At 49.5% G+C, this 25,244-nt stretch overlaps 1 protein-coding gene across 1 annotated transcript; it reads left to right on the forward strand.

The window, feature by feature from the left end:
• The first annotated feature begins 5,836 nt into the window (after positions 1–5,836).
• Positions 5,837–24,977, forward strand: C5AR1 (complement C5a receptor 1). Its single transcript, XM_033223813.1, has 2 exons — positions 5,837–5,991; positions 23,562–24,977. The coding sequence occupies exons 1-2, from the start codon at positions 5,989–5,991 to the stop codon at positions 24,609–24,611; spliced, it is 1,053 nt and encodes a 350-aa protein (XP_033079704.1). The 5' UTR covers positions 5,837–5,988; the 3' UTR covers positions 24,612–24,977.
• The last annotated feature ends 267 nt before the right edge of the window (positions 24,978–25,244 follow it).

Below are 25,244 nucleotides of genomic sequence, written 5' to 3' on the forward strand. Positions count from 1 at the left end.
GCCTCGGCCTCCCAAAGTGCTGGGATTACAGGCATGAGCCACCATGTCCGGCCTTCTTTTCTTTTTTGAGACCGGGTCTCTCTCTGTCACCCAGACTGGGTGATCATAGACAGTGGTGTGATCATAGCTCACTGCAGCCTCAATCTCCCAGGCTCAGGTGATCCTCCCACCTCAGCCTCCAGAGTAGCCGGGACCACAAGTGTGCACCACTACACCTGGCTAATTTTTGTATTTTTTGTAGAGATGGGGTTTCTTCATGTTGCCCAGGCTGGTCTTGAACTCCTGGCCTCAAGCAATCCTCCCTCCTTGGCCTCCCAAAGTGCTGGGACTACAGGCATGATCCACCACACCCAGCTAAAGGATTTCTTATGCTGTTAAAACAGAACAAAGTGTTTTAAAATTTATTTACAAAAACATTATTCTGACACCAGGTGCAGTGGCTCTTGCCTGCAATCCCAGCACTTTGAGAGGCTGAGGTGAGAGGATTACCTGAGCCCAGGAGCTCAAGACAAGCCTGGGCAACATAGACCCCCGACTCTACAAAAAATAATAAAACCAAAACCAAAACATTATCCAGAAAAACAAAGTGATAAAGTACATTACTGGGGCCCAGCATGGTGGCTCACACCTGTAATCCCAGCACTTTGGGAGGCCGAGGCAGGAGGATCACCTGAGGTGAGGAGTTCGAGACCAGCCTGGCCAAAATGGCAAAACCCCATCTCTACTGAAAATACAAAACTTAGCCGGGTGTGGTGGTGGGCACCTATAATCCCAGCTACTTGGGAGACTGAGTCAGGAGAAACTCTTGAACTTGAGTGGCGGAGGTTGCAGTGAGCTGAGATTGTGCCTCTGGACTCCAGCCTGGGCGACAAATTGAGACTCTGTCTCAAAAAAAAAAAAAAAACAAAGTTATTGGAACCACTGGTGAAATTTCAGTGAAGGCTGAGGATAGTGTGGTATCAGTGGCATAGTTCCTTATTTTGATAAACATATTGTAGTTACGTCAGAGAATATCCTGTCATAACCGCAATATAAGAGATACACAGTGACGAATTTATGGTAAAGGAGCATGATGTTTCCAAAGTACTCTCAAATGATTCCAGAAAAAACTTAAATAGACATAGATATGCCTGTATTATTTTTCTGGGGTTTACCAGCCCCCACAATTGCGTGAGCCAATTTCTTTCTGTCTTTTTTTCTGTGTGTGTGACGAAGTTTCGCCCTTGTCACTCAAGGCTGGAGTGCAATGGCACGATCTCGGCTCACTGCAACCTCCACCTCCCAAGTTCGAGTGATTCTGCTGCCTCAGCCTCCCAAGTCGCTGGGATTACAGGTGCCCATCACCATGTCTGGCTAATTTTTTATATTCTTAGTACAGATGCGGTTTCACCATGTTGGCCAGGCTGGTCTTGAACTCCTGACCTTCAGGTGATCCACCTGCCTTAGCCTCCCAAAGTGCTGGGATTACAGGCTGAGCCACCGTGCCCGGCCTCTGTCTTTTTTTTGAGACAGGGTCTTGCTCTATTGTCCAGGCTGCAGTGCAGTGGCACAATCATAGGTCACTGCAGCCTCGACCTCCTGGGGTCAGGTGATCCTCCTGCCTCTGCCTCCTGAGTAGCTAGGACTATAGGTGTGCTCCACCACACCTGGATAATTTTTTGTGTTTTGTAGAAACGGGGGTTTCCCTATGTTACCTAGGTCTGGAACTCCTGAACTCCGGTGATCTTCCCACCGTGGCCTCCCAAAATGCTGGGATTACAGGCACGAATTATTGCTTCTGGCCCCAATTTCTTTATTTTTCTCTTTCTTTTTTTTTTTTTTGTTTTTTTTGAGACAGAGTCTCACTTTGTCACCCAGGCTGGAGCACAGTGGCATGATCTCGGTTCATTGCAACCTCTTCCTCCTGGGTTCAAGCGATTCTCCTGCCTCAGCCTCCCAAGTAGCTGGGACTACAGGCGCCCGCCACCATTCCCAGCTAATTTTTTTGTATTTTTATTAAAGACGAGGTTTCTCAATGTTGGTCAAGCTGGTCTCGAACTCCTGACCTCAAGTGATCTTCCCGCCTCGGCCTCTCAAAGTGCTGGGATTGCAGGCAGGAGCCAACGCGCCCGACTGCTTTTACTATTCTTGCAACTTTTTTCATTTGACATTCCATTAAAATAAAAAGTTAAAAAAAATTTTTTTTTTTTTTTTCTGAGGGGATGTTTTATCAAGGACAGCTTTATCAACGGTCCCGGGCCTAAAAACGTTAAGAACCCATGATTTACGGTTGAGGAGGCAACTTCCATCCAAAATCCTAAAAGTCAAGTTCCTGTGACCTGGCTTCCTGAGCCGCCCCGCTCCCGCGCCCCCTGGAGGTCAGGGCCAGAACAACACGGCATTCCTATAATGCTCCAAATCGCCACAAATCGACCTTCGAAATCCTGGGTGAGTAACGCAGACCGCTCACATGGCTTAATTAGCAGAACTAAAACTTGCTGAACATCGTGCACCTGCACGTCCATCGCCAAACACAAACTCCGCCTTTGTAAAAGTCTAGGTGAATTCCCAGCTGAATTCAGAAGGGTGACAGGAATGGGACTTTTCATTGGTATTTTTCTTTTTTTTTTCTTTTTTTTGGAGTTGGGAGGAGTGTATTTCTGGATTGTTTAAATATTTACAATGAGCCAATGAGCATCCATTTCCTTTGCAATTAAAAGAAAATCAGATTTTTTTTTTTTTGAGACGGAGTCTCGCTCTGTCCCCCTGGCTGGAGTGCAGTGGCGCGATCTCGGCTCACTGAAACCTCTGCCTCCTGGGTTCAAGCGATTCTCCTGCCTCAGCCTCCCGAGTAGCTGGGACTACAGGCACCTGCCACCACGCTCAGCTAATTTTTGTATTTTTAGTAGAGACGGGGTTTCACCGTGTTAGCCAGGATGGTGTCTCAATCTCTTGAATTCGTGATCTGCTTGCCTCAGCCTCCCAAAGTGCTGGGATTACAGGCATGAGGACCGCACCCAGCCAAAAACCAGATTTTTAAAAATTGAAGTTTGCTGTAGAAAAATACTGTGGGAGAAAATTGTGGGTGGTGCCGGGCGCGGTGGCTCAAGCCTGTAGTCCCAGCACTTTGGGAGGCCGAGGCGGGCGGATCACGAGGTCAGGAGATCGAGACCATCCTGGCTAACACAGTGAAACCCCGTCTCTACTAAAAAATACAAAAAAAAAAAAAAAAAAAAAAACTAGCTGGGCGAGGTGGTGGGCGCCTGTAGTCCCAGCTACTCAGGAGGCTGAGGCAGGAGAATGGCGTCAACCCGGGGGGCGGAGCTTGCAGTGAGCTGAGATCCGGCCACTGCACTCCAGTCTGGGCGACAGAGCAAGACTCTGTCTCAGAAAAAAAAATAATAATAAAAATAAAGAAAGTTGTGGGTGGTGTTTTGTAGAGTCGCAGAAAGACATGGGAAAAAAAAACTGAGTGTGTTTCTGTAATTATCATAACAATCACACTCATTGTGCCGTAGGCTCCATAGGAGGGCTGTGAGCTGTGGTTACCAGATAAAATACAAGATTCCCAGGTAAAATATGAAAAAAAAAAATTTTGTGATCTTAACTCACTGCAGTCTTGATCTCCTGGGCTGAAGCGATCCTCCTGCCTCAGCCTCCCAGGTAGCTGGGACCGCAGGCATGTGCCACCATGCCCAGCTAATTTTTAATTTATTTTGTTGAGATGGGATCTCACTGTGTTGCCCAGGCTGGTCTCAAACTCCTGGCCTCAAGTGATCCTTCCTCGGTGTCCCAATGCCCTGGGAATACAGGTATGAACCACCAGGCCCAACCCTGAAATTTAAAGTTAACTGGGCAGTCTGTAATGTGTTTATGTTTGTTTGTGTGGGTGTGTGTGCTAAATCAGGCAACCCTATTCTGAGCAGAGAAGTGCTTTGATCTGACTTAGGTTTTATTTTTTTTATTTTGTATTTTTATTTATTTATTTTTGAGACGGAGTCTCGCTCTGTCGCCCAGGCTGGAGTGCAGTGGCCGGATCTCAGCTCACTGCAAGCTCCGCCTCCCGGGTTTACGCCATTCTCCTGCCTCAGTCTCCCGAGTAGCTGGGACTACAGGCGCCCGCCACCTCGCCCGGCTAGCTTTTTGTATTTTTTAGTAGAGACAGGGTTTCACTGTGTTAGCCAGGATGGTCTCGAACTCCTGACCTCGTGATCCGCCCGTCTCGGCCTCCCAAAGTGCTGGGATTACAGGCTTGAGCCACCGCGCCCGGCCTACTGACTTAGGTTTTAATAGGCTCCCTCTGGTTGCTGATGGAGATGAGACTACGGAGGGTGGGCAGTGAAGATCCCAGAGAGGAGGCTACTGCAATGGTCCAAGCAGAAGGTGATAGTGATTTGGATCAGGGTAACAGAGTCGAGGTGGTGAGAGGCTGACAGGTCATGGATCTATTTTGAAGGAAAGGCCAAGTCCAGGCTCCTTAGCTCGGCATTCAGGGCTTCTCTCCACCATGGACACACTTTCTCTCTGGCTTCTCAGACCCTGTAGCAGATAGAATGATGACCCCCGATGGTGTCCACATCTTAATCCTCTGAATCTGTGAACAGGTGACCTTCCATGGCAAAAGGGACTTTGCGGATGAGATTAAGTTAAAGATCTTTAGATGGGGGAGCAATTATCCTGGATTGGGTCTGGGTGGGCTCACTGGAATCACAAGAGTCCTTATATGAGGAAGATAGAAATTTGAGACATGTGGTAGAGGAGGAGGTGATGGGACCACAGAGGCCGGGATGGGCAGGGTGCAGCCACAAGCCAAGGAATGCCAGGAGCCACCTGAACCTGGGAGAGGCAAGGAACAGATTCTGCCCTGGAACCTCTGGAGGGAGTGCTGACATCTTGATTTTGGACTTCTGGTCTGCGGAACCATGCCAAAATAATTGTCTGGCATTTTTTTTTTTTTTTCCCCTGAGATGGAGTCTTGCTCTGTAGCCCGGGCTGGAGTGCAGTGGTGTCATCTTGGCTCACTACAACCTCCACCTCCCGGGTTCAAGCAATTCTTGTTCCTCAGCCTCCCGAGTAGCTGGGACTATAGGCATGCACCATCACACCCAGGTAATTTTTGTATTTTTAGCAGAGATGAGGTTTCACTATGTTGGCCAGGCTGGTCATGATGGTTTTTTTTTTTTTTTTTGAGACAGAGTCTTGCTCTGTTGCCCAGGCTGGAGTGCTGGAGTGCAATGGCATGATCTCGGCTCACTGCAACCTCTGCCTCCCAGGTTCAAGTGATTCTCCTGCCTCAGCCTCCTGAGTAGCTGGGGTTACAGGCTGGGGCCTTAGAAGGAAAGAGATAGATGGCTCCAGGCCAGGTGTGGTGGCTCACACTTGTAATTCTAGCACTTTGGGAGGTCAAGGTGGGTGATTGCCTGAGCTCAGGAGTTCCAGTCCAGCCTGGCCAACATGGCGAAACCCCGTCTTTACTAAAAATACAAAAAATTAGCCAGGGGTGGTGACACAGGCCTGTAATCCCAGCTTCTTGGGAGGCTGAGGCAGGAGAATTGCTTGAACCGGGTAGGCAGAGGTTGCAGTGAGCCGAGATCGTATCACTGCCCTCCAGCCTGGGCAACAAGCAAGACTCCGTCTCAAAGAGAGAGAGAGAGACAGAGAGAGAGAGAGAGAGAGAGAGAGAGACAGACAGAGAGAGAGAGAGACAGAGAGAGAGAGAGGGCCCCAACTAGGGAAATCAAGGCCAGAAGATGGGCCGAGCCTACAAAGGAACTTCCTCGGTTTTCCGAGCGCCGGCCCCCCTTCTCTGCCTGGGAGGAGGTGGTTAGAGTGCCCTGGGTGTGTGCCCCGCAGAGGGAGCTCTGGCTACAGTGCCCAGTGTGCAGACCAATGAGAGCCCCAGAGAGAAAGATGGTCATTTCCTCCCTGCATCTTCCCTTGGGGCTTTAAAAACCACAGCCCTTGGGCAGGAGGGACCTTCGATCCTCGGGGAGCCCAGGAGACCAGAACATGGTGAGTCTTGAAGGGGAATGGGAGCAGGAAGCTTTGTCCAGGGTCCCTCCCATCTCTGCTCCCGTGGGTCCTTTCTCTCTCCAACTCTCACCATCGACTCTGTCTGTCTCTCCCTTTCCTTTTCTCTCCCTGTCTTCTACCTCCCACCTTCCCTCTCTCCCACATCCCAGGCTCTAACACTCCAGGACTGGGATGTGGCCATGGGAATAAGATTGTCAAGTTGTGGGAGCCACAGCAACCTCATGGGGCTGGGGTCCGAGAAGACTCCCCAGGGGAGGGGACCCTTGAGTTGGGTCTCGTAAGATGACTAAGAATTCCACAAGCAGCCGAGCGCGTTGGCTCATGCCGTAATCACAGCACATTGGGGATTGTGCCAAGGTGGGAGGATTGCTTGAGGTCAGGAGTTCAAGACCAGCCTGGCCAACATAGTGACACCCTGTCTGTATTTTTTTTAAAAAAAGAATTCCACAAGTGAAAAGATCTAGAGAAGGCCTTCCAGGCAGTGGTAATGGCAGAGAAAATGTTGGGAGGCTGGAAAGAACCAGTTTGGAGGAATGGTCAAGTTACTCACAAGCTCTTTCAGATAGATGTTCTTTTCTTTTTCGACTTGGGATCTTGCACTGTTGCCCAGGCTGGAGTGCAGTGGCACCGTCATAGCTCACTGCAGTCTTGAACTCGGGCTCAAGTGATCCTCCCACTTTAGCCTTCTGAGTACCTGACCACAGGCATGCACCACTATGTCCGGCTAATTTTTTTTTTTTTTTTTTTTTTTTTTTGAGACGGAGTCTCGCTCTGTCACCCAGGCTGGAGTGCAGTGGCTGGATCTCATCTCACTGCAAGCTCTGCCTCCCGGGTTCACGCCATTCTCCTGCCTCAGCCTCCCGAGTAGCTGGGACTACAGGAGCCGCCACCTCGCCCGGCTAGTTTTTTGTATTTTTAGTAGAGACGGGGTTTCACCGTGTTAGCCAGGATGGTCTCGATCTCCTGACCTTGTGATCCGCCCGTCTCGGCCTCCCAAAGTGCTGGGATTACAGGCTTGAGCCACCGCGCCCGGCCTGTCCGGCTAATTTTTAAAATTTTTATTCTTGTAGAGATGGGTTCTTGCTATGTTGTCAGGGCTGGTCTTGAACTCCTGGCCTCAAGCCATCCTCCCACCTTGGCCTCCCAAAGCTCTGGGATTATTGGCGTGAGGCCATTGCGCCTGGTCGTTTCAGATGTTCTACATGATAGAGATGGGGAAACCGAGGCCCAGGCAGGAGCAGAGATGGCTGGGATCACTCCGTGGTTGGTGGCAGAATGAGGTTATGCCATGGATTCTGTGAGCGTCAGAAGGAACGCACCCCAGGCTAGATGAAGGTCCCCGTCATCCCTGTGTCCGGCGGCCTGGGCACTGAGCCAATAGAGCTGCGACTCAGCACCTGCTATAACACAGGCATTGCCTTGCTTCATCTGCGTCAAAGAGGAAACGGAAGACAATTTGGATGGACCAGGGAGGGGGCTCATGTTGCTTCATTCCTGCGTTCCACCCTTGAGATCAGACGAGGGCAAATGGCACTCTGCTGCTGCTGCTTTTTGCTTTCCAAAACATATTACAAAGTACCAAAGGACACTTGGTAAAAATTCATTCTCAGCCGGATGCCGTGGCTCACGCCTGTAATCCCAGCACTTTGGGAGGCCGAGGCGGGCGGATCACGAGGTCAGGAGATTGAAACCATCCTAGCCAACATGGTGAAACTCTGTCTCTACTAAAAATACAAAAATTAGCTGGGCGTGTTAGCGGGCGCCTGTAGTCCCAGCTACTTGGGAGGCTGAGACATGACAATCACTTGAACCCAGGAGGCGGAGGTTGCAGTGAGCTGAGATTACGCCACTGCACTCCAGTCTGGCAATAGAGTGAGACGCCGTCTCAAAAAACTAACAGAAAAAAAAAAAGAAAACTCATTCTCCCTGCCTACCCCAGAGCCTCTGACCCCTTTTCTTTTCTTTTCTTTTCTTTTTTTTTTTTTGAGACAGAGTTTTACTCTTGTTGCCCAGACTGGAGTGCAATGGCACGATCTTGGCTCACCGCAACCTCCGCCTCCTGGGTTCAAGCAATTCTCCTGCCTCAGCCTCCCAAGTAGCTGGGATTACAGGCATGCGCCACCACGCCTGGGTGATTTTTTGTCTTTTTAGTAGCGACAGAGTTTCACCATGTTGGCCAGGCTGGTCTTGAACTCCTGACCTCAGGTGATCCACCCACCTTGGTCTCCCAAAGTGCTGGGATTACAGGTGTGAGCCACCGTGCCTGGCCCTCTGACTCCTTTTCATTGCCCCCTCCCCTACCCAGAGGCAACCATGGGATGCCAGTTTGTGGTAGATCCTTCCAGAAACAGTTTACAGATGTCTGAGAGCACAGATGCTTAGGGAACAAAGTAAGGACTGGTGTGATGCAGGGAACCCCAAAACCGATCTCAGTCTTTACTGTGAAATAGCTGCAGAGATCTGTCCTCTCCTTATCTTTTTGTTTTTTCGAGACAGTGTCTTGCTCTGTTGCCCAGGCTGGAGTGCAGGGGTGTGATCTCAGCTCACTGTAACCTCCACCTCCTGGGTTCAAGTGATTCTCCTGCCTCAGCCTCCCAGGTAGCTGGGACTACAGGTGCCCACCACCATACCTGGCTAATTTTTGTTTTTGTTTTTTTTTTTTTTTGTTGAGACGGAGTCTCGCTCTGTCGCCCAGGCTGGAGTGCAGTGGCCGGATCTCAGCTCACTGCAAGCTCCGCCTTCCGGGTTTACGCCATTCTCCTGCCTCAGCCTCCCAAGTAGCTGGGACTACAGGCACCCGCCACCTCGCCCGGCTAGTTTTTTTGTATTTTTTAGTAGAGACGGGGTTTCACCGGGTTAGCCAGGATGGTCTCGATCTCCTGACCTCGTGATCCGCCCGTCTCGGCCTCCCAAAGTGCTGGGATTACAGGCTTGAGCCACTGCGCCCGGCAATTTTTGTATTTTTGTATTTTTAGTAGAGACAGGGTTTCACCCTGTTGGCCAGGCTGGTCTCAAACTCCTGGCCTCAAGCAATCTTCCTGCCTCGGCTTCTCAAAGTACTGGGATTATAGGCGTGAGCCACCGTGCTGACCGCCCTCTCCTTATCTTTAAGGTGAGGATAATACTAGAACCTACATCATAGACTAGATGAGAGAATTGACTGAGTGAATGCATGAAAAGTTCTTGTAATAGTGCCTGGTATACAGCTGGCACTCAATGTGGGTGACATTTCTAACCTTTCCCAGACTTATAAATAGCAGTATGTTTTGTACAGTACTCTGCATCTGACTTTTTTTCGTGAATAACATATAGTATTATTAACTGGCATTTATTGAGTGCTTACTGCATACCAGGCATTGTTATTAAGGCATTCATTAATTTCCCCTCAAGCAACCTTGAGGAAGGTACTTCATTCCCATGTAGTTCAAGGGAGTTGCCTCCTCCTCCTCCTTTTTTTCTTTTTTCTAGACAGGGTCTACTGAGGTCTCCCACCTCAGCCTTCTGAGTAGGTGGGACTACAGGTGCATGCCACCACGCCCAGCTAGATTTAAACTTTTTTGTAGAGGTGGGGTCTTGCTATGTTGCCCAGCCTGGTGCTTCTTTCTTTCTTTTATCAGCTGAGTAATGTGCTAATAGGAGATTTCATCCCCTTTAATGGAAATTTAGTTTGATTCCAATATTTGGTCTGTTTTGTTTTGTTTTGAGACGGAGTCTCGCTCTGTCACCCAGGCTGGAGGGCAGTGGCATGATCTTGGCTCACTGCACCTCCGCCTCCTGGATTCTGGTGATTCTCCTGCCTCAGCCTCCCAAGTAGCTGGTATTACAGGTGCATGCCACCACACATGGCTAATTTTTGTATTTTATTTTTTTAATAGAGACAGAGTTTCACCATGTTGGCCAGGCTGGTCTCAAACTCCTGACCCCATGATCCACCTGCCTCGGCCTCCCAAAGTGCTGAGATTACAGGTGTGAGCCACCGTGCCTGGCTTCCAGCCACATTCTTTAACTCAGTATCTGCAGACCTTCCAGTCCCATCTTGGCCGCCTGCCAGCCATGCTGACCTTTCATTTCTGCTATGCAGAAACGGATTTTGAGACTCCATCTCAAAAAAAAAAAAAAAAAAAAAGAGGGTGTTGGAGCTCAGCTCTCAGGAGTTTCTCTCCTGTCTCTGTTCTTGCTGACTGAGAAGACTTGGAGAGGTCTCTTCATTTCTCTGTAGCCTCATTTTTCTCATCTGGAAAATGAGTGTTGCTATTGCAACAAGTCTCCTAGGGTTGCTTTGTGGGTTAAATGAGATAATACACGAGAAAGGCTCAGGACAGCTTGGCAATGATTATGGCTATTCTTGTAAGTACTGCGTCTTCTCCTTCACCCTGTTCTCATCTGATCGTTCACATCTTGCTGCCAGCACCCTTTTCTAAGCCACCATCATGGCTCACGTCACCTGGACAGTTCCAATCTCCTTTTCCTCCTGGCTTCTGCTCTCTGCCCCTTTCTCCATGCAACAGACAAGGGTCCTTCTTCTAATGTGCACGTGAATTTAGGAACAATAATAGTACCCTGCCCTTCGTGCTGTTGTGACATAGATATGCACTGTGATTAGGAAATTACTGAGCCAACACTTGGGAAGCACCTGGAATAGTGCTGGGTAATTAGAACCCCCGGAGTAGCCCTGGACCTGCACTGCCCAATATGTGGGCCACCTGCCACAATGCAGCTGACCTATATTTATTTTTCACGATTTTATTTTATTTTATTTTATTTTATTTTTTTGGAGATGGAGTCTCGCTCTGTCACCTGGGCTGGAGTGCAGTGGCCGGATCTCAGCTCACTGCAAGCTCCGCCTCCCGGGTTTACGCCATTCTCTTGCCTCAGCCTCCTGAGTAGCTGGGACTACAGGCGCCCGCTAACACGCCCAGCTAATTTTTGTATTTTTTTTAGTAGAGACGGGGTTTCACCGTGTTCGCCAGGATGGTCTCGATCTCCTGACTTCGTGATCCGCCCGTCTCGGCCTCCCAAAGTACTGGGATTACAGGCTTGAGCCACCACGCCTGGCCCACGATTTTATTTTATTTTATTTTATTTTTGAGATGGAATTTTGCTCTTGTTGCCCAGGCTGGAGTGTAGTGAAGCGATCTCAGCTTACTGTAGCCTCCACCTCCTGAGTTCCAGCGATTCTTCTGCCTCAGTGTCCCAGATAGCTGGGACTACAGATGCACGTTACCACTCCCGGCTAATTTTTGTATTTTTAGTAGAGACAGGGTTTTACCATGTTGGTCAGGCTGGTCTTGAGCTGCTGACCTCAGGTGATCCACCCGCCTGGGCCTCCCAAATTGCTGGGATTACAGGCGTGAGCTACTGTGTCCAGCTTATTTTATTTTTTAGAGATGGAGTCTCGCTCTGTCGCTCAGGATGGAGTACAGTGGTGCGATCTCAGCTCACTACAACCTCTGCCTCCCGGGTTCGAGTGATTTTCCTGCCTCGGTCTCCTGAGTAGCTGGAATTACAAGTGCTTGCCATCACACCCAGCTAACTTTTGGATTTTTAGTAGAGATGGGGTTTCACTATTTTGGCCAGGCTGGTCTTGAACTCCTGACCTCAAGTGATCCGCCCTCCTTGGCCTCCCAAAGTGCTGGGATTACAGGAGTGAGTCACCGCGCCTGGCCTCGCCCCGGATCTTGGAGGTCTTTCCACATCATTATATAAATAACTTCCTCATTCTTTTTGTTTTTTTTTTTCTTTTTTGTAGGGATAGGGTCTTGCTAGGTTACCCAGGCTGATCTTGAACTCCTGGGCTCAAGAAATCCTCCTGCTTCAGCCTCCCAAAGTGCTAGGATTACAGGCATGAGCCACTGCACCTGGCCAACTTTTCCATTCTTTTTGATAGCTGTGTAGTATTCCGTTGCCTGGATGTACCATCATTAATTTAGCCAGTCCCCTCTTGCTGGACACTTCAGTTATTTCCAGTCTTTGGAGTGGTGACGCAGCGGCAAAACTTTGCAAGCCATTTGCGTCTGAAGATCCTGGAAACCACAGGATGTTGGAATCAGCATATTTTTTCTGCCTTTCTGAAGTTAACCAGAGGAAAGGACTGAGCGAGCTCATGGCAGGAAAGGAGCTTTGTCAGCTGACGAGGGAGTGACAAGGCAATGTCAGAGCAGAGGGTGAGGAGGCTTCCCTTAGGAGGGTCTGAGTCATTCTGTAGTCAAGGGTTGTTGCTGGGAGCATGCGAAACCAGCAGAGGCAAAAGTTACCTTCATGCGTCACAGCCAAGGGGGGCATTCAAAATATTTAACAACGTGCTAGAGTGCAGAGGACCCCTGGGCAGGGTCTAGGGCCTCCTGCTGCACCTAGTGTTAACAGTTTAGTGACATGAGCGTTGGGACCTGGAGCGGGGGTGTCCCAGAGTAGGAAACAGGAACTTAGGGTGCTGGGAGTGGGCAATAGAAGAGGTGGGTGGCTGAGGGCGGGGGCTGTTTACCAATGAAGATATTTTAAACAATGTTAACCTTCTATTTGGAAACATTTTCAAACTTATAGAAAAATGGCAAGAATGGAACAGGCTCATATACATATACATTTTACCCAGGCTTTCCCAATTTACTATATCTATCTCTCCATTATCCATCCATTCATCCATCCATCCATCCATCCATCCATTATCTAGCTTTTTTTTTTTTTTGAGACAGAGTCTTGCTCTGTTGTCCAGGCTGGAGTGCAGTAGAGTAATCTTGAGTCACTGCAACCTCCACCTTCCAGGTTCAAGTGATTCTCCTGCCTCAGCCTTCCAAGTAGCTGGGACTACAGGCACACACCACCATGCCCAGCTAATTTTTTTTTTTTTTTTTGAGATGGAGTCTCGCTCTGTCGCCCAGGCTGGAGTGCAGTGGCCGGATCTCAGCTCACTGCAAGCTCCGCCTCCCGGGTTCACGCCATTCTCCTGCCTCAGCCTCCCGAGTAGCTGGGACTACAGGCGCCCGCCACCACGCCCGGCTAGTTTTTTGTATTTTTTAGTAGAGACGGGGTTTCACCATGTTAGCCAGGGTGGTCTCGATCTCCTGACCTTGTGATCCGCCCGTCTCGGCCTCCCAAAGTGCTGGGATTACAGGCTTGAGCCACCGCGCCCGGCCCAATTTTTTTATACTTTTAGTGGAGATGGGGTTTCGCTATGTTGGCCAGGCTGGTCTTGATCTTCTGACCTCAAGTGGTTACAGGCATGAGCCACCACGCCCAGCCCATTGTCTATCTACCTATCCATCATCTATCTCCCAATCATATCTCTATCTATCCATTGTCTATCAGTCATCTGTCTATCCATCATCCATGCATCCACTCATTCGCCCATTCGTTATCTATCCATCCATCCATTCATTTATATCCATCCATCTTTCTATCATCTTTTTTTTTTTTTTTTTTGAGACAGAAGTCTTTCTCAGTCAAGGCCGGAGTGCAGTGGCACGATCTCAGCTCACTGCAACCTCCGCCTCCCAGGTTCAAGTGATTCTCCTGCCTCAGCCTCTGGAGTAGCTGGGATTACAGGGGTGCGCCAACATGCCGGCTAATTTGTGTATTTTTAGTGGCCTTTTTTGAATGGCTTCTTTCAGTTAGCATCGTGTTTTCAAGATTCATCCACATTGTAGCATGTGTCAGCACTTCCTTTTCATGGCTGAGTAATATTCCACCACATGACTAAACAACCCCTTTTTCATTCACTCATTAGCAGAAAGTGACATCTTAGCTTTCAATAATTTACTCATGGGGGTGATTCCATCAGTAAATGCCCACTGCCCACAGCCTGGTTAACCTTGGGCAGGCACAATGTTAGGGAATTAGAAATAAAAAAAGAAAGACTATCCAGGCATGGTGACTTTTACATCTGTAATCTCAGTACTTTGGGAGTTCAAGCCTGAAGGGTTGCTTGAAGTCAGGAGTTTGAGACCATCCTGTGCAACAAAACGAGACCCCATCTCTACAAAAAAAAAAAAAAGAAAAAAGAAAAAAAAAGAAAAAACAAAAATTAGCTGGGTGTGGTGGTGCACAACTGTAGTCCTAGCTACTCAAGAGGCTGAGGCAGGAGGATTGCTTGAGCCAGAGGGTTTGGGGTGACAGTGATCCATGATTACACCACTGCACACAAGCCTGGTGACAGATCAAGACCCCATCTCAAAAAAAAAAAAAAAAAAAAAGAGAGAGAGAAAAAGGAAATATAAAAAGGGAGCTGGGCCTGTAATCTCAGCACTTTGGGAGACCAAGGCGGGAGGATTGCTTGAACCCAGGAGTTCGAGACCAGCCTGGGCAGCACAGTGAGACCCTCCTCTTTACAGAAAATTAAAAATTAGCTGGGCACAGTAGTATGCACCTGTAGTCCCAGCTGCCTGGGAGGCTGAGGCAGGAGGATCACCTGAGCCTGAGAAGTCAAGGCTGCAGTGAGCCGAGGTTGCACCCCTGAGCTACAGCCTGGGTAGCAGAGTGAGACCCAGTCTCCAAAAAAAAAAAAAAGCGGTTCAGAGATGTGGATCTGAGCTCTTCAATAATCGAAGTATCGACAAATAATAATAGCAATGGCTGCCCCTTCTTGTCCCCTTCTCTATGGCACACGCTGTGCTAGGTGCTTAGGCATTTTTCATCTTATTTAATCTTCAAGGTGAATATTTTAAAGGTGTAAAAACCAGGCCGGGTGTGGTGGCTCACGCCTGTAATCCCAGCACTTTGGGAGGCCAAGGTGGGCGGATCACGAGGTCAGGAGTTCGAGACCAGCCTAACTAACATGGTGAAACCCTGTCTCTACTAAAAATACAAAAATTAGTGGGGCGTGGTGGTGGGTGCCTTTAGTCCCAGCTACTCAGGAGGCTGAGGCAGGAGATTCACTTGAACCTGGGAGGCAGAGGTTGCAGTGACCTGAGATTGTGCCACTGCACTCCAGCCTGGCAACAGAGCGAGACTCTGTGTTGGCCAGGCTGGTGTCGAACCCCTGACCTCAGGTGATTTGCCCACCTCAGTCTCCTAAAGTGCTAGGGTTATAGGTATGAGCCACCACACTGGCCTGAAATGGGCATATTAACAGAACCTCCTTGTAGGTTGTGATCAGGATCGAAAGAACAAATTTCATGTGGCATGTATAGCAGGTGTTCAGTAAGTACTGGCTGCTTTCGTATGACCACTCAGTGCCTTGATGGGTGCTTTACTGCAGTGTCTGATGGCTCTGGGCACAGATTTCGCCTACAAGGCTTTCTCCAGTCCAGCTGCCATGGACTGCAGCCTTTCTTTCTTGGGTGCATGACAGCTTCCTGCAGCTCTGTCTAGGAAGAAGTGATCAGGACCTTTTTGTTCTTTTTTTTTTAGATGGAGTCTCACTCTGTTGCTCAGGCTGGAGTGCAATGGGGCTATCTCGGCTCACTGCAACCTCTGCCTCCTGGGTTCAAGCAATTCTGCCTCAGCCTCCCGAGTAGCGGGGATTACAGGTGCCCACTACCATGCCCAGCTAATTTTTGTATTTTTAGTAGAGATGGGGTTTCACCATGTTGGCCAGGCTGGTCTCGAACTCCTGACCTCAGGTGATCTGCCCACCTCGGCCTCCCAGATTGTTGGGATTATAGGCATGAGCTTATTTTATATTTTAGTATTTATTTATTTATTTATTTTGAGACGGACATTATCTAAGAACTTATCTGGTCCCTCTGTTACCGACCTACTATGCCTTCCTGTCACATTAGTTCCCCGGTTAACTCTATTAACTGCCGGCGAGTTCCTGGGGTACACCGGTAACTGGACTAGTACTGCTATTCACTCAATCTCTAAACCGAGACCTACACGAGCAATATTTCTCCCCCTCATTGCGGGAATCTCCCTCACATCATCCCTCATTGCGGCCGGACTGGCGGGGGGAGCCCTAGGTCACACCCTCATAGAAAGCAACAAATTGTACCAACAATTTGCCGTAGCTATGGAGGAGTCAGCTGAGTCCCTTGCCTCCCTTCAGCAACAGCTCACATCCCTAGCTCAGGTGACCTTGCAGAACCGAAGGGCCCTAGACCTACTCACTGCTGAAAAAGGTGGTACATGTATGTTCCTGAAAGAAGACTGTTGCTTCTATGTAAATGAATCAGGGCTTGTAGAAAACCGGGTCCAACAGCTGCGCAAGTTAAGCATAGAAATGAGAAAACAGCAGTTTGCCTCAGCTGCAAATCAATGGTGGAATTCCTCTATGTTTTCTCTGTTAGCCCCCTTCGTTGGACCCCTGCTAAGTCTACTATTTCTGTTTACCGTAGGACCTTGTGTTATTAACAGAATTTTGCGGTTTGTCAGGGAAAGGTTTGACACCATACAGCTCATGGTCCTCAGAGCCCAATACCAACCTGTAAGCGCTGAAACAGAATCAGACTTATAAGACCCAAGATTGGCTCCAGAGGTACCTGAGAAAGGGGGAAATGAAAGATCAAATGAAGAGACTAAGAGGCAGAAATGAAGTCCACAGGCAAACAGCCCGGGCGGCGCCCTGACAGCCCGGGTGGCGCCCTGAGCCTAGTTAAAGATCGACCCCGGACCTAACCGATTAAGGTTATCTATAGACTCCAGACATTGTAAGGATAAACGTTGTGAAAGTCTCTGTCCTGCTCTAATTACCAGTATCTGCCACATATCTTAGTCCTGGGCCCAGTACAAACACAATCCTCTATTTTGTCCCAACTTCCTGGGCCCGACACAAACACATGAAGAAAAACAACACCTGGGGAAGCTCCAATAAGGTTACAACCGTTTGTCAAAGTGCAGGAACCAATAAGAAGGCTGCTAAAAGCATAACTTCACATTAACATGTAAACCAATTGTAATGCTGTAGCCTAGAGAAATGCCTTGTTCCTCTGTAACCTGACAAGTCCTGTTTACCTCGAGCTATAAATAGCAAGCGCACGCATTGTTCCAGGCCCTCTTGTATGTTGTGGAACGGAGGGACCAAGTTCGAACTTGCATTAAAGATCCTTGCCGCTTGGCTTTGACTCTGGACTCTGGTGGTCTTCTTCGGGGAACAAACGGTCTGGGCATAACAGTCTCGAACTCCTGACCTCAGGTGATCTGCCCACCTCGGCCTCCCAGATTGTTGGGATTATAGGCATGAGCTTATTTTATATTTTAGTATTTATTTATTTATTTATTTATTTATTTTGAGACGGAGTCTTGCTTTGTCGCCCAGGCTGGAGTGCAGTGGCGCGATGGCTCACTGCAAGCTCTGCCTCCCAGGTTCATGCCATTCTCCTGCCTCAGCCTCCCAAGTAGCTAGGACTACAGGCGTGCACCACCACGCCCAGCTAATTTTTTGTATTTTTAGTAGAGACGGGGTTTCACAGTGTTAGCCAGGATGGTCTCGATCTCCTGACCTCGTGATCTGCCCGCCTCGGCCTCCCAAAGTGCTGGGATTATAGGCGTGAGCCACCGCGCCCGGCCTATTGTATTTTATTTTATTTTGAGATGGGGTCTTGCTCTGTTGCCCAGGCTGGAGTGCAGTGGTGCAATCTCAGCTCACTGCAACCTCCGCCTCCTGGGTTCCAGAGATTCTCCTGCCTTAGCCTCCCAAGTAGCTGGGACTACAGGCACACACCACCACACCTGGCTAAGGTTTTGTATTTAGTAGAGATGGGGTTTCACCATGTTGGCCAGGCTGGTCTCAAACTCCTGACCTCAGGTGATCTGCCCACCTCGGCCTCCCAGATTGTTGGGATTATAGGCATGAGCTTATTTTATATTTTATTATTTATTTATTTTGAGACGGAGTCTTGCTTTGTCGCCCAGGCTGGAGTGCAATGGTGCGATCTCGGCTCACTGCAAGCTCTGCCTCCCAGGTTCATGCCATTCTCCTGCCTCAGCCTCCCAAGTAGCTAGGACTACAGGCGTGCACCACCACGCCCAGCTAATTTTTTGTATTTTTAGTAGAGACGGGGTTTCACAGTGTTAGCCAGGATGGTCTCGATCTCCTGACCTCGTGATCTGCCCGCCTCGGCCTCCCAAAGTGCTGGGATTACAGGCGTGAGCCACCGCGCCCGGCCTATTGTATTTTATTTTATTTTGAGATGGGGTCTTGCTCTGTTGCCCAGGCTGGAGTGCAGTGGTGCAATCTCAGCTCACTGCAACCTCCGCCTCCTGGGTTCCAGAGATTCTCCTGCCTTAGCCTCCCAAGTAGCTGGGACTACAGGCACACACCACCACACCTGGCTAAGGTTTTGTATTTAGTAGAGATGGGGTTTCACCATGTTGCCCAGGCTGGTCTAGAACTCCTGACCCAAGTGATCCACCTGCCTCAGCCTCACAAATTGTTGGGATTACAGGCATGAGCCACTGCACCTGGCCTGTTCTTTATTTTATTATGGAAAGTTTCAAACACACAAAAGTGAAGAGAATATTATAAACCCCTGCAAATACATCACTGCCATTCTTAGTCATCTGTAGCCCTGTTCTCCTTCCTCCCTCTGTCGCTCTCTCCCTCTCTGCTTTCTTCCTCCCTAATTTCCTCTTCCCTCCTTTGTTTCTTTTCTTTCTTCCTGCCTTTCTTCCTTTCACCCTTCTTCCCTTCCTCATTTCCTCCTCCTTCCCTCCTTCATTCCCTCCTCCCTCTCTTCTCTCTTTCTTCCTCTTCCCTTCCTTCCTTCCTCCTTCCCTCTCCTCCTCTCTCTCCCTCTAGTTACTCCTTTTCCTGGAGTGTTTTTTGTGGAGTCCTAATTAGGGAAAAGGAGTCAGGCTGGCAGGACCCAGGGAAAGCAATAAGAGGAAGGAGATAAACTATACATCTGCCTCTCTTCATGGTCTAGGACACACAGCTCTCCTATGCAAATAACTCCCAATTTTCCTGCGCCCAGCTATCGCCAGACACTCAGCTAATAGAAAAATGCAAGTTAGCTCACTGCAACCTTGGTGTTACCGGAACTTCACAAAGCCCTTTTCACACACACCACAAGCACCATCATATAAAATCACTAGCGAGCCGTTGTCTCTTTGCAGTTAGCTCTTCTGTTGCTGACCTGCCCATTGCACTCTTACAACATATTTTCCTACTTTCTCTAATAAATCTGCTTTTCTTTACCTACAACTGTCTTGGTAAATTCTTCTACCCTGCATCACTGGCCCCAAATAGTCACATTTACCTGTGATATTATTGTTTATTTTTGTTTGTTTGTTTGTTTGTTTATTTGTTTTTGAGACGGAGTCTTACTCTGTCGCCGGGGCTGGAGTGCAGTGGCCGGATCTCAGCTCACTGCAAGCTCCGCCTCCCGGGTTTACGCCATTCTCCTGCCTCAGCCTCCCGAGGAGCTGGGACTACAGGCACTCGCCACCTCACCCGGCTAGTTTTTTGTATTTTTTAGTAGAGACGGGGTTTCACCGTGTTAGCCAGGATGGTCTCGATCTCCTGACCTCGTGATCTGCCCGTCTCGGCCTCCCAAAGTGCTGGGATTACAGGCTTGAGCCACCGCGCCCGGCCGATATTATTGTTATTTTTGTGAGAGAGGGTCTCACTATGTTGCCCAGGCTGGAGTGCAGTGGTGTGATCATAGCTCACTGCAGCCTTGACCTCCTAGGCTCTAGTGATCCTCTTGCCTCACCCTTCCAAGTATCTAGGACCACAGGAGTACACTACCATACCTGGCTACTTTTTTTTTTGTAGAGACAGGGTCTTGCTATATTGCCCAGGCTGGTCTCTAACTCCTGGGCTCAAGCAATCCTCCCACCTTGGCCTCCAAAGAGCTGGGATCACAGGCATGAGTCACAATGCTTGGTAAAAAAAAATCTATTTCTTATTTCTGATTGTATCTTCCTCTTGCTGCCCCCAAACATTTTGTTCAGGGTTGGCACCATGATCCTAGAATCCGTCTTAGTGTCCCAAGAAGAGAGGCAATCGGAGATTCGATGCCACTGATGTGAGGCAGCAGAAAAGACACAGAACCATCTATGAAGTAATTTTTGCCCACCCCCAAAAAAATTGTACCTAAATCTAATCAAAGTTCTAGATCTCAAACTATCACTTTACAGCAAAACCAAGGGAGAGAGGAACAGTTGAAATAACAGCACACCTAAAAAATCAGCAAAATCTACTTGAAATTGATAACTCCTGGCCGGGCGTGGTGGGTGTTGCCTGTAATCCCAGCACTTTGGGAGGCCGAGGTGGGCAGATCACAAGGTCAGGAGTTTGAGACCAGCCTGACCAATATGGTGAAACCCTGTCTCTACTAAAAAATACAAAAATAAGCTGGGCGTGGTGGCACATTGCCTGTAATCCCAGCTACTCAGGAGATTGAGGCAGGAGAATCGCTTGAACCCAGGAGGCAGAGATCCAAGATCCCGCCACTGCACTCCAGCCTGGTGACAGAGTAAGACTCTGTCTCCAAAAAAAAAAAAAAAAAAAAAAAAAAAAGGATAACTCCTCCTAATGGCTTTGGGTTTTGAAATGATATCAGTTAGAACAGATGGGCTGCTGGCCGGGCATGGTGGCTCATGCCTGTAATCCCAGCACTTTGGGAGGCCGAGGCAGGTGGATCATCTGAGGTTAGGAGTTCGAGACCAGCCTGACCAACATGGAGAAACCCCGTCTCTACTAAAAATACAAAATTAGCCGGACATGGACATGGTGGTGCATGCTTGTAATCCCAGCTACTCAGGAGGCTGAGGCAGGAGAATCGCTTGAACCCGGGAGGCGGAGGTTGCAGTGAGCAGAGATCGCACCACTGCACTCCAGCCTGGGCAACAAGAGCAAAACTCAGTCTCAAAAAAAAAAAAAAAAAAAAAAAAAAACCAGATGGGCTACTCGGCTCTCTATGGGAGGATAAAAAGGGAGGCGAAGAGCAGTAGATGAACGTGCGGAGGGTCACACGGGCTTCACATAGGGTAGTCAGGATCTGAACCCTAGGGGACTGACTCCAAATCCAGTGCTGCTAACCTGAGTGCCATTCTGAGCCCACCACTACTGGACTACTGGAGCCCAAGTCAAAAGCATTCACATAGACTCATACCTGTAATCCCAGCACTTTGGGAGGCCGAAGCAGGTGAATTGTTTGAGGCCAGGAGTTTGAGACCAGCCCTGGCAACATAGCAAGACCTCATCCCTACTAAAAATTAAAAAAATAAGCCAAGTATGGTGGTGTGTGCCTGTAGTCACAGCTACTTGGGAGGCTGAGGCGAGAAGGTTGCTTGAGCCTCGGAGATCGAGGCTGCAGTGAGTCATGATCACACCACTGTACTCCAGCCTGGGTGAGAGAGACTCTGTCTCTAAAAAGTTTTTTAAAATAGTGTTTTTATGCAATCTTTTTTTTTGGACAGTCTCGCTCTGTTGCTAGGCTGGAGTGTAGTGGCACAATCTCAGCTCACTGTAACCTCAACCTCTTGGGTTCAAGCAATTCTCCTGCCTCAGCCTCCCGAGTAGTAGCTGGGACTACAGGTGCCCGCCACCACGCCCGGCTAATTTTTGTATTTTTAGTAGAGACGGGGTTTCACCATGTTGGCCAGGCTGGTCTCGATCTCTTGACCTCGTGATCTGCCCGCCTTGGCCTCCCAAAGTGCTGGAATTACAGGCGTGAGCCACCGCACCCAGCCCCATACAGTCTTTTAAAGAATCAAAAGCAGGCCGGGCGCAGTGGCTCAAGCCTGTAATCCCAGCACTTTGGGAGGCCGAGACGGGCGGATCACGAGGTCAGGAGATCGAGACCATCCTGGCTAACACGGTGAAACCCTGTCTCTACTAAAAAATACAAAAAACTAGCCGGGCGAGGTGGCGGGCGCCTGTAGTCCCAGCTACTGGGGAGGCTGAGGCAGGAGAATGGTGTAAACCCGGGAGGCGGAGCTTGCAGTGAGCTGAGACCCGGCCACTGCACTCCAGCCTGGGCGGCAGAGCGAGACTCCGCCTCAAAAAAAAAAAAAAAAGAAAAAAAGAATTGAAAGTAATGCAAAAACATCCATGGTGAGAAAAAAAATCCAAATTTTAACTAAAGACCATCTGCTTTCATTTGTTTGTTTTAGCACACTGCATTACTGCACAACAGGAACTGTAGAGGCTGGTCCCCAACATTCTATTTTTATGGCCAGTTTATACAGGCACCCCACAAGCCTTTTCCCAACAAGGAACCTTGTTTTCCAATCTACAGATGCCTCGAACTCTCAGCTGGGGGGGTTCACCCAGGTTCACAGTGTGACAATAACATGCAATCAGATTAGGCAACGTGGGGCTTTATGTAGTCATGGGCGTTTTGTGGTCTTGCGTTCTTTTGCTAAGCTTTATAATCTTTTTCTTCTTGGTTCAAACTATAGGAATGGCCGGGCACAGTGGCTCATGCCTGTAATCTCAGCACTTTGGGAGGCCGAGGCGGGTGGATCACCTGAGGCCAGGAGTTCGAGACCAGCCTGGCTAACATGGTGAAACCCTGTCTCTACTAAAAATACAAAAATTAGCCAGGCATGTTGGTGGGCACCTGTAATCCCAGCTACTCAGAAGGCTGAGGCACAAGAATCGCTCAAACCCAAGAGGCAGAGGTTGCAGTGAGCCGAGGTCGTGCCACTGCACTCCAGCCTGGCCAATAAAGTGAGACTCTGTCTCCAAAAAAATAAATAAATAAATAACAAGCGGTGTGTCCTTCACTGACCAGTGTGAATGGGTAGTGGCTACAGCCTTGCAATAGGGCTAGACTTTAACCATTAGGTTTCTGGATTGTGGGGAAGTGGGGAAGTCCAGGGACTTCACAGGATGGGACTGAGGGGAGAGGCAGCAGGCTGGCAAGGGGCCCAACCAGCATGGAATCATTTCAATTTTTTTTTTTTTTTGAGACGGAGTCTCGCTCTGTCGCCCAGGCTGGAGTGCACTGGCCAGATCTCAGCTCACTGCAAGCTCCGCCTCCCGGGTTCCCGCCATTCTCCTGCCTCAGCCTCCTGAGTAGCTGGGACTACAGGCGCCCGCCACCTCGCCCGGCTAGTTTTTTGTATTTTTTAGTAGAGACGGGGTTTCACCGTGTTAGCCAGGATGGTCTTGATCTCCTGACCTTGTGATCCGCCCGCCTCGGCCTCCAAAAGTGCTGGGATTACAGGCTTGAGCCACCGTGCCCGGCCAATTTTTTTTTTTTTTTTTTTTGAGACAGGGTCTCACTCTGTCACCCAGGCTGAAGTGCAATGGTGTGATCTCAGCTCACTGCAACCTCTGCCTCCTGGGCTCAGGTGATCCTCCCACCTCAGCCTCCGGAGTAGCTGGGACGACAGGCAAGTGCAACCACATCCGGCTAATTTTTGTATTTTCAGTAGAGACGGGTTTTTGCCATGTTGCCCAGGCTATGCTCGAACTCCTGGGCTCAAGCAGTCCACCCTCCTCGGCCTCCCAAAGTGCTGGGATTACAGGCGTGAGCCACCGCATCTGCCTCAATACTGTAGTAAGTGGTGTGATACCCTAGCTGACTCTCAGCCCTCAGCATCCCCATTTCCTAGGAAGGAAAAGCCACATGGGGGAAAAGCCACATGCCTGGGCCAGGATGCCCCCTCCCTGGGCACGTGCCTGCAGACTCATCCTCTCTGCTCTCTCCAATTCCCCTTAGGACCCCTTCAGTAGTACCACCCCTGATTATGGGCACTATGATGACAAGACTGTCCTGGATCCCAGCATCCCTGTGGATAAAACTTCTAACACGCTGCGTGTTCCAGACATCCTGGCCTTGGTCATCTTTGCAGTCGTCTTCCTGGTGGGAGTGCTGGGCAATGCCCTGGTGGTCTGGGTGACGGCATTCGAGGTCAAGCGGACCATCAATGCCATCTGGTTCTTCAACTTGGCGGTAGCTGACTTCCTCTCCTGCCTGGCGCTGCCCATCTTGTTCACGTCCATTGTGCAGCATCACCACTGGCCCTTCGGTGCGACCGCCTGCCGCATCCTGCCCTCCCTTATCCTACTCAACATGTACGCCAGCATCCTGCTCCTGGCCACCATCAGCGCCGACCGCTTTCTGCTGGTGTTTAACCCCATCTGGTGCCAGAACTTCCGAGGGGCCGGCTTGGCCTGGATGGCCTGTGCCGTGGCTTGGGGTTTAGCCCTGCTGCTGACCATACCCTCTTTCCTGTACCGGGTGGTCCAGCAGACCGATTTTTCAACAAAGCTGTCGTGTGGCGTGGACTACAACAACGACACACAGCGGGAGCAAGCTGTGGCCATCGTCCGGCTGGTCCTGGGCTTCCTGTGGCCCCTACTCACTCTCATGATCTGTTACACCTTCCTCCTGCTCCGGACGTGGAGCCGTAGGGCCACGAGGTCCACCAAGACACTCAAGGTGGTGGTGGCGGTGGTGGCCAGTTTCTTTATCTTCTGGTTGCCCTACCAGGTGACGGGGACAATGATGTCCTTCCTGAAGCCGTTGTCACCCACCTACCTGCAGCTGAAGAAGCTGGACTCCCTGTGTATCTCCTTTGCCTACATCAACTGCTGCATCAACCCCATCATCTACGTAGTGGCTGGCCAGGGCTTCCAGGGCCGACTGCGGAAATCCCTCCCCAGCCTCCTCCGGAACGTGTTGACTGAAGAGTCCGTGGTCAGGGAGAGCAAATCATTCATGCGCTCCACAGTGGACACTACGACCGAGAAGACCCAGGCGGTGTAAGCGATAGACTCGTGGGCCACTGTGGCGCAATGTCCCCTTCCTTCCTGGCCACTCTCCTTCTGCTTGTTTTCACTCCGCTCTTCGTGGGATGGCCTTACCTTAGCTAACTAACTCTCTTCCATGTCGCCTGTCTTTCCCAGACTTGCTCCTCCTCTTCCAGCGGAACTCTTCTCATCCTTCCTCATTTGCAAGGTGAACGCTTCCTTCTAGGAAGCCCCCCCTGCCCCCACCCACACACCGTCTTTTCATCCCAGGCTTTTGAAAAACAAACAGAAACCCACGTATCTGGGGTATTTCCATATAGCAATAGGTGTGAACAGGGAACTCAGAATACAGACAAATAGAAAGATTCTTGCTTTAAAAAAACATTTATTTTATGGTGAGTTGGAAAAAATGTAACTGGAGTCTTAAAAGTTCTTTGGGATAAAACAGAAGTCCATGGAGTTATCTAAGCTCTTGTAAGTGAGTTGATTTAAAAAAGAAAATTAGGCTGAGAGCAGTGGCTCACGCCTGTAATCCCAGAACTTTAGGAGGCTGAGGCTGGTGGATCACCTGAGGTCAGGAGTTCCAGACCAGCCTGGCCAGCACGGTGAAACCCCGTCTGTACTAAAAATAGAAAAAAATAACCAGGCA

Source organism: Trachypithecus francoisi, unplaced genomic scaffold, assembly GCF_009764315.1.
Source record: "Trachypithecus francoisi isolate TF-2019V2 unplaced genomic scaffold, Tfra_2.0 Lachesis_group12, whole genome shotgun sequence".
In the NCBI taxonomy this organism is placed as follows: Eukaryota; Metazoa; Chordata; class Mammalia; order Primates; family Cercopithecidae; genus Trachypithecus; species Trachypithecus francoisi.